Here is a 10,000-nt window from a genome sequence, read left to right on the forward strand (position 1 = left end):
GCAATCATTTATTAAAAGTAGAACTCATATTACACATATTTTCTTCCCCAAAAGAAGATTTTAGGGATTTCTACTTTTAAAAATCAAAATGAAGAAAAATGACAGCTGGGTGTCACTGCTTGATCAGTGATCATCATAATGATCACTAATAAGTCACAGGCACAAGATCATCAATTAAAATAGCTGTTTTGAAATTGAACTTAATAACTTATTTTTGTATAACCTACACGAGCCTGTCAATTGTCTTTCAAATGTCATCCAAATTTGAATTGCATAATTAACTACCCACATATTGTCAGATTCATGTTGGAGACATTCTGTAAATGGCCGAGTATAAAGTACAGACAACAGTAAGAAACACAATCTCCCGCTATGTGACAATAAATAAGTGCTACACAATGTCAATAGCCCTACAGGAGTCTAAACAGCTAAATGTTTGATGGCAGCACTCCTTTTGAACTTTTAGACATTCCTTCTTCAGATGCCATAAATAAGCATTTGAGTTCTTGTTTTGTGGTTACTTCTTCTTCTACATATATGGGATCTTACTAAAAGGCACCACTGTGTAGACCAGTGGTTCTTAACCTGGGTTCGATCGAACACCAGGGGTTCGGTGAGTCAGTCTTGTGGGTTCGGCGGAGGTCAAGACACACACCCGACTCATATGATTCGTGATGACACGCCCCGCTTGTCCATCATTGGCTGTAGGTGATAACGCCACATCGCTTGGCGGCTTATCTGTGCTGCAGGGAATTTGGTGCACCCAGTAGTCGAATTGTAACTGTCGTGATGGTACGTCGTGTGATTTCTTTCTTAATATTTTAATCCCTTCATACTAACTATGTCAAGCAAAAAAAGAAAGTGGTTGCACGAATATGTACAATATGGATTCACATGTATAACGGAACGTGATGGGAGTCAGCGTCCTAACTGCATGATTTGCAATGCCAAGTTGAGCAATTCTAGTCTAGCACCGGCAAAACTAAGAGAACACAACGCTCGCTGAATTCAAGGTGAAGAGAGCTAGATTCGATGAAAAGGCTACTCTACCTGTTTTCGGCTTTGCACCCATCAATAAACCGATCCTCACAGCATCGTACGAAGTTGCTTACCTGATCGCAAAGCAGGGCAAACCACACACCATTGCTGAAACACTCATAAAACCAGCTGTGTTGACGATGGCGAATATCATGCTGGGAAAAGCGTCTGAAGTTAAGTTATCCCAAATTCCTCTTTCAAATGACACCATCAGCGACAGAATAGAGGACATGAGCAAAGACATCTTGGCTCAAGTAGTTGCAGATCTGATTTCAAGCCCGGCAAAATTCAGCCTTCAACTCGACGAGAGCACAGACGTTTCCAATCTAAGCCAGCTTGCAGTATTCGTGCGCTATGTGAAAGACGACGTGATAATGGAAGATTTTTTATTTTTTAAGCCTCTTACAACAACAACTAAGGCAGCCGCTGTGAAGAAACTTGTGGATGACTTCTTCAAAGACAACAATCTTTCGTGGGATATGGTTTCTGCAGTTTGTTCGGACGGAGCTCCAGCCATGCTGGGAAGAAAGTCTGGTTTTGGTGCGCTAGTGAAAGCCGATGCACCACACATCATTGTTACGCAATGTATTCTGCACAGGCATGCGTTGAAAACAAAAACCTTGCCTCCAAAACTGGCAGAAGTATTAAAAATTGTAGTGGAATGCGTGAACTATGTGAGAAATAGTGCTCTGAGGCACCGCATCTTCAGGGAGCTGTGTAAAGAAATGGTATCTGAATTCGAGGTACTTCTGTACCATTCTAACGTTCGGTGGTTATCCCGGGGACAGGTGCTGAATCGTGTTTTTGCCGTGCGTGTGGAATTAGCCCTGTTTTTGCAAGAGCACCAACATTGTCATGCAGATTGCTTCAAAAATTCTGAGTTCATTCTCATTTTAGCGTACATGGCTGATTTCTTCGCAGCTCTCAATCATCTCAATCAACAGATGTAGGGCGGTGGAGTCAACATCATCGAAGCGGAAGAAAACCTGAAGGCTTTTCAAAAAAAGCTACCGTTATGGAAACGACGAATAGAGAACGATAACTTTGCAAACTTTCCCCTGCTAGACGACTGTGTAAGTAAGATGTATCTGGAATCGGAGACATTTCTGTACCCGCGGAACTGAAGTAAGCAATTGCCACGCACTTAGATTCGCTTGCAAAGTCTCTCGACGGATAATTCCCTACAAGAGAGTCATATCCAGCATGGGTGAGACAGCCGTTCACGTTTCGTGTTGAGACAACAGATGTCAATGATGAATACCTCGATGAAATCATTGAAATTCAACAGAGCCAGGTTCAACAACAACTCTTCAGAACAACAACGCTCTCAACATTTTGGTGTCAACAGATGGTAGCGTACCCTGTTATTGCTAAGAAAGCTCTGGAGATTTTCATGCCGTTTGATACAACATATCTTTGCGAGCAATCCTTTTCGAGGATGCTGGAAATAAAAACGAAGAAAAGGAACAGACTTTGTTGCGAAAATGACATGAGAGTGGCACTTGCCAAGGTAAAGCCGCGCATTTCTGAACTGGTCTCTGAAAGGCAACAGCAGAAGTCGCACTGATTTGCAGTAAATATTCATTATTATGGTTTTGTTTTTGTGTGAAAATCATGTTTTAATATTTTAATGGTTTTGTTCTTTGTTCTTAATGGTTTTGTTCTTTAATGGTTTTGTTCATTTTGTGCACCTATGTATAAAAATATACCTATGTATACATATATACCTAAATATATACCTATGTTTTGAGTTTGAATAAATCATATTTTATTTTTCAAATTAAGAAGGGTTCAGTGAATGCGCATATGAAACTGGTGGGGGTCAGTACCTCCAACAAGGTTAAGAACCACTGGTGTAGACACAGAAGAGAGAAATGTTTCAAAAGATCACACTTCACGTCCAGAAGTAGAAAACGGATGTTTTCAGTAACTGTCCCAAAAATGTGAGGGCTTAGATATCATTTGAAGCCCCATCCTTATAAAGTTGATATGTATTAAGACCCTGGGATATTTAATTGAGACAAATGAAAGCTATTGTAAATTGGCTATAGTGTGTCTGTTAAGGTAAAATTTGGAAAAGAGTGAGAGAGATATTCAGTGCTTGAAAAGAAATGCCAGATATCTGGTATAATGACACAACTTAAACAGGTATAATACCTTGGTGCTGCAGACCCAACACACTGACCACAAGTGTGTAAAAGATACACAAAACAGAAAAATTAAGTGCTGCACAAATTTTACAAAAGACACCACAATCTTTATCTAAGTGGACTCTTCAGTAGGTTCCTCCGTTAGAAAGCCCATGGAGCCCCCTTTCTGGGGAATAGAATGGAGCTTCTTCCGTGTACCGGTATAACCGGTACAATTTACCTTTTGAATTGCAATTTGCAAAATATCATTTTACTTAGGTTCCAGTTTTTATTGTTTTATTTTTTATGTAGACAGGTAATATTGACAGATTAACTAACAATGCAGCCAAATGGTTATTTTAATAATGTTTATCTTCGGGTCTGCTGTTCACATTTAGTGTGTGTTTTCAGATTTGTTTTCCTATATAGATAAGCATTTTCCAATTCATGTAATTTATGAACTTAACATTGACACAAACCCACTTTCTAAGTAAAATAAATTACAAAAAAGGACCAGACTGGTATTATGTAAGGTAAATTACAATTTCTGTGTTATTTCTACTTAAAATAGTATAATACATTCTAGAATACTAAAATTATTTTGGAAGCTTTTTTTTCTACTTTCTGTGATTATAAAAATAAATTCTAATTCATTATACTGCCTTATATGAACTGCAGTATGGTGCCTGCATCATCACAACCATTGTGTACATATATTTAATCAACTAATATTAATAATATAGTTTTTCTTCAATTATTTCAATTCAAGTTAATATCAAATAGTAAATAATCTGTTTAATACCATTGCTAAATATTTTACTAGTTTTGTTTGAACATTTTAAAAAACAGATATTTATAGTTGAATTATTAAGTTTTTAAGCTACAAAATGTTTTTTGTTTTTTTTTCAAATTTGTATAATTTGTCTAGTACCATTCGTTTACTTCTATGTGTTCGTTGGTGTGAATTTTTAAATAAAACCTATGTAAAACCTTTTTTTTTTAATTGTCTCTGTTGACATAGTGTCCAACTGCAAGGGAACCAACATCTGCTTGAGCAGCAGACATATAAAAATGGTGTGACAAACAGTATCATTAAACAATCTGATTTTCTTGTTGGGAGGGTTACGTGCTGTTGGGTAGAGTATTAAAATGTAGAATTTGATAGCTTGTCTTAAAGGTTTAATGATGTGTTCATGAATATAAAGCATGCTTCCACTAGTGAATTTATGACTTCTTCCCTGCATAATTAGTGGTATCTGTTTTATGAGCTTACTGTTCTTACCTTGATCTCATGAAAATGTGAAACCACTATAATAATTTACACTACTAGAGAGATTTGTTTTACTCATACCAATTTAAGTAACAAATAGCAACTCATAATAGAATGTAAAAAAAAGTAATTGAATTTTGAAAACTGTGTTTTAAAAAATATACAGAAATTCCCAAATATGGCTCTACAATCGCAAACAGATAAAAAAGCACAAAAAGTAAAATATAAAGGTGTGTGGATGGGGTGCTTTTCTATCATGATTACTTTTTTCTGATTGACTATTTCAAATGTTATATCTGTTTTAATATAAATAAATAGTCAAAAAATTATTTAGCTGTTAATAGAACAATAAAATTTTTCAGAGCACAGTAATCATTGGACTAGGTTCAAAACCAGAGATAAATGTATCAAAAGTAATTCAAGAGCAATCCTCCCATAGTCTGCACTAGAAAAAAATGATATTAAAACAGTGATCCATTTTTCTTGGTTAATTCTGGGCCTTTATAGCTGTGTTTTTTTATGAGATTTTATTTTCTTGGATTGCTATTCTGACAGGTTTATCAGACAGATATTTATTGTTAACCTGCAATTAACAATTAATTATGCACTAGAGTTGGCCAAATGATCATGACCTTATACAACAACTACAGCATGATACAAAAGATGAAAATATCATAGATATAAGATCATTTTAAAAAATGGTTACAAACATTTACCCATTAGTTTTAGAAGAATTGCAACTCTGGAATATTCAACCTTATTGCTGAGGGCAACAGAGCCCCACACTGGGGGGCTACAACTCATAATGTTAATAGCCATGCGTATTATGACTTAAAATTACATTTCAACAAAATATAATGGAAATTTTCTAAATCTTTTTCTGACGGACTCATCCCTTCAGGCACACCGCTGTGGATATTATACAGCCCAACCACCTGTTCCCCTGGAACCCAATTTTGAGTCCCACTTCTAGGGTGCGGGCAGCTGCCCCCCAGTCCAGATGCACCTGAGCTGTGGGGATTCGATATACTTTGCCCCCTGCGACTCGTACTGCCACAAATTTTCCAGTTGTTACCGGGACTGGTACCCTCTGGGGATCCACCATGGTTAAGGTGGCTCCGGAATCACGGAGCCCCCTGGCCGCTTTTCCATTGAGTAACACAGGCTGGCAGTGATGATGGCGGTTGTCCCCCGCAATGGCTTGTACGATGTCAGCCTCGTGTAAATATCCCAAGTCTTCTTCCTGACCAACACATTGAACCACTGTGCGCCGGGCCCTTCCTCGATATGGTTCCGATGGCTGGGGTTGCTGGGGACAGTTCAACATAATGTGTCTCGTTTGGTTGCACGAGAAACACCTCCGAGCGTCGGCTGGTGGGGGGGTAGCGAGGACTTCCCATGGCTGTAGCTTGCGGTGGGGAATGGGCTGGCAGATACAGAGGGGCTGGCCGGGTGTTGGTCGAGTTAGCCCGGCGCGTGTCCTGGTACTCATCTGCCAAGCTGGCGGCTTGGGCTAGGTCTCGGGGGTGACGGTCCCGGACCCAGTCCCGGACATCAGGGAGAGTGTGGTTAAAAATCTGCTCCAGAAGGAACAACTGAGTCACCTCTTGGGCGGTCACTGCTCGGCTCCCTGTGAGCCAGTTTTGCACTGCTTTCTGCATCCGATGCCCCCATTCTTGGTACGTGTCTTTCTCCATCCTCCGCAGGCTACGGAACTTGAGTCTTTGTGCCTCCGGGGTGATAGCGAAACGAGCTAGTAATTGTTCTCGCACTCGCTCATAGCTGTTACAGTCCTCGTCGGCCACTGCTCGGTAGGCTTCAGCCGCCCGGCCAGTGAGCTTGCTGGCAAGGATGGTTACTTTATCTGCGTCTCTCACTCATTGCAACAGACATTGTCGCTCGAAGTCTTGGAGATACCCTTCGATGTCCCCCTCCGCCTCAATGAAGGATTTGAAGGCTGCATAGGGGAGCTTTCGGCGGTTACTCGCCTCAAAGTGGGAAATCTCATCTCTTTCCCCTGAAGAACGTGCTTGTTGGGGATACCTTAGCGCAATCACCTCTGCTATCACCCGGTTCACTATCTCTGCGGGTGGATGGGGCCCGTAGCAGGACAGGCGGAACAGAACATCCCTCTGGAACTCATCCTGGTCTGCTGGGGTAACAGGTCCGGCTTGAGCCTGGTCGTCCGCCATAAATTCCGCAATGAGGGTATCCCTGGTTTTGTTGCTGGCAACCTTTCCACCAGCCTCCAGGAGGTCTTTCAAAGTATTCCGCTTAAGTTTAGCATACCGCTGGTCCATGTACTCGTAGGGTGCTCTCCGTCTCGGCTTCTTGGTCCTCGTAGTGGTTTGGATGTCCCGTTTAGCTAGGAGCAAATCCCACCGCTGCCACCAATGTCACGGAGCTGGCTAGTCCGACCGACTACCTCCGCTGTCTTGTGCTCCCTTAGCCTGGGACACCACACACTTTCCCCGATTCCCCAGTCACTAGCCGAGACTCAGTGTAGGGTATAACATGAAGAAGACTTTATTCGACACAGACACAGGTATATATATCCATATAATCACATCAACACACAGAATGAGACGTCTGAGTAACATAACCGCCCCCTTAAACTGGGGGATTCAGGTCTCCCAGGAACAATAGGGGAGATAACGGGATTAGCCTCTGATATCTTCCACCGATACCCTGTGGAGATAATCCTGTCTGGTACACATAGTGGGACAGGAGGCTATTCTAGCTGCCCAGCAGTTCCAAAAGTAAAACCTGTATGTCCTGGTACTGGGCCTGGCGGTGTGAGCGGCAGAGGGCAGCTTCTGGGCAATAGGAAAAAGGGGTGAACATAGAAACTGGGTTCCAGGGGAACGGGTGGTTGGGCTGTATAATATCCACAGCGGTGTGCCTGAAGGGACGAGTCCGTCACCCTTTTTATAATCTTTATTGTGGAGATTTTGGTAAAGCAGACAATACATTTGCCAACAGCACTGAAAACATCCTTCCATTTGGATAAATGTCCTTAAAAGATTATAATTGATTTGTCATTTAAATCATTACATTCATTGGTAATGTCCTTTTTTAATCTGTATCTGCTGCAATGTCCAACAACTATTTTTTTAATGCCGTGGCAAAATCTCATTTGCATTTTTGAACCCACAAATAAAACATAAAATAATGTAACTATATAAAAAAAATATATTTTATGAATTCACACTGAATAATTAAACATATAAAGGTGTTATATGGTATAAGTTAAAATGTTTTACATTGTATTTCATATTCACATTGAAATACAATATTTCAACATTTGTAATGCTAATACCATGTCAGTTCTGTACATAGAGAACATACCTCTGTACCATTACACTTCAGGGATTTCACTATGCTCATTTTTTCAATCAAGATCATTTTTTAGGCCACATTGCATTAATTCTGCAGGTCCTAATTCCAGCCCAAGCCAATGGAACATTATATTTTATATTATAGTATCACTTGAAGATAATTAGTACTAGTTTTCCTTTAGTTATTATCCACATACCTCATAAGCTGTATATTGAATATATATTATTGGCAGGGCCGGCCTTTGGGGTGTGCGACCTGTGCGACCGCCGCTGCCGCGTGGTCCGACGCCGCCGCGGGGTCTGCAGCCGCCGCGGGGTCCGACGCCACCGTGGCGTTCCGCTCCCGCCAGCAGCGTACCTAGCGGGGGGGCGGTCCGCACCGGGTGCCGCTCATCAGGGGGGCACCCGGCACCCCTCCAGAGACGGACAGTAAACCTGGCTTAAACTCACTCAAGGGAGCCGGAGGTCTGTTAAAGACCTCCGATACCGCTCCCTTGTGATCCGCGCGGCAACAGCTGCTGTGCGCCGGGGTTTGTTGTCAGATCCCGGCGCACAACACTGAAGCCGCGCCCACCGCTGTCCGTGCCCTCTGACCCGGAAGAAGACAGAAGACAGAAGAACGAAGAGGAGGAAAAGGAGCTGTAAGGAGAAAAGAGGAAAGGTAGGAAAGCATTCAGTGAGAGTGGATTGGTATGTGTGTGGATTGGTATATATGTGTGGATTGGTATATATGTGTGGATTAGTGTATATGTGTGGATTGGTATATATATGTGTGTGGATTGGTATATATATGTGTGTGGATTGGTATATATGTGTGGATTGGTATATATGTGTGGATTAGTGTATGTGTGTGGATTGGTATATATATGTGTGTGGATTGGTATATATATGTGTGTGGATTGGTATATATATGTGTGTGGATTGGTATATATGTGTGGATTGGTATATATGTGTGGATTGGTATATATGTGTGGATTGGTATATATGTGTGTGGATTGGTTTATATATGTGTGTGGATTGGTATATATATATGTGTGTGGATTGGTATATATATGTGTGTGGATTGGTATATATATGTGTGTGGATTGGTATATATATGTGTGTGGATTGGTATATATATGTGTGTGGATTGGTATATATGTGTGGATTGGTATATATGTGTGGATTGGTATATATGTGTGGATTGGTATATATGTGTGGATTAGTGTATATGTGTGGATTGGTATATATATGTGTGGATTAGTGTATATGTGTGGATTGGTATATATGTGTGGATTAGTGTATAAGTGTGGACTGGTAAATGTGGATTGGTATATATGTGTGGATTGGTATATATGTGTGTGGATTACTGTATATGTGTGGATTGGTATATATGTGTGGATTAGTGTATATGTGTGGATTGGTATATATATATGTGTGGATTAGTGTATATGTGTGGATTGGTATATATGTGTGGATTAGTGTATATGTGTGGATTGGTAAATGTGGATTGGTATATATGTGTGGATTGGTATATATGTGTGGATTGGTATATATGTGTGGATTGGTATACGTGTGGATTGGTATACGTGTGGATTGGTAAAAATGTGTGGATTGGTATGTGTGTGGATTGGTATATATGTGTGGATTAGTGTATATGTGTGGATTAGTGTATATGTGTGGATTAGTGTATATGTGTGGATTAGTGTATATGTGTGGATTGGTATACGTGTGGATTGGTAAATGTGTGGATTGGTAAGTGTGTGAGAGTGATGGGTGTTATGCTGTACCATTTCCAATGTCTTTTTCATGATCTTATTATGCTCTAAAAGTACATCATAACTCCCATCACTCTATACTGTTCCATACAGAGCTGGGAGGCAGAGGCCTTGCACCCCCACCGCAGGACTCCTGAAAGGTAAGTGAACTTCAAAGAGGGAAAGGGTAGATAGTTAGGAGGGGGTAGATAGGGAGAAGGGAGTGAGACAGGGGAAAGGGGGTAGATAGGGAGAAGGGAGTGAGAAGGGGTAGATAGGGCAGAAGAGAGTGAGAAGGGGTAGATAGGGCAATCATACTCCTATCATGCCAAGTCTGCGAGTAAATCCTGGAATCTGGGTATGCCTGGGCATGAAAGGAATGTGATTGCTGTTAATCATATATATATATATATATATATATATATATATATATATATATATATATATAATATTATTTAATTGTTTTGTCCTATTTTGGTGTGTTACTTA

General features: G+C 40.7%; 1 protein-coding gene across 1 annotated transcript; it reads left to right on the top strand.

The window, feature by feature from the left end:
* The first annotated feature begins 1,178 nt into the window (after positions 1–1,178).
* Positions 1,179–1,988, top strand: LOC149280681 (protein ZBED8-like). Its single transcript, XM_089500157.1, has one exon. The coding sequence runs from the start codon at positions 1,179–1,181 to the stop codon at positions 1,986–1,988; it is 810 nt and encodes a 269-aa protein (XP_089356283.1).
* The last annotated feature ends 8,012 nt before the right edge of the window (positions 1,989–10,000 follow it).

The sequence above is a fragment of the Sceloporus occidentalis genome, unplaced genomic scaffold, assembly GCF_023333645.1.
Source record: "Sceloporus occidentalis isolate IW3139 unplaced genomic scaffold, rSceOcc1.0.p SCAF_149, whole genome shotgun sequence".
Taxonomy (NCBI): Eukaryota; Metazoa; Chordata; class Lepidosauria; order Squamata; family Phrynosomatidae; genus Sceloporus; species Sceloporus occidentalis.

What these genes read in the sequence shown, in the direction of transcription:
- LOC149280681 (XM_089500157.1), top strand. Translation starts at nt 1,179, where the DNA reads ATGGCGAATATCATGCTGGGAAAAGCGTCTGAAGTTAAGTTATCCCAA.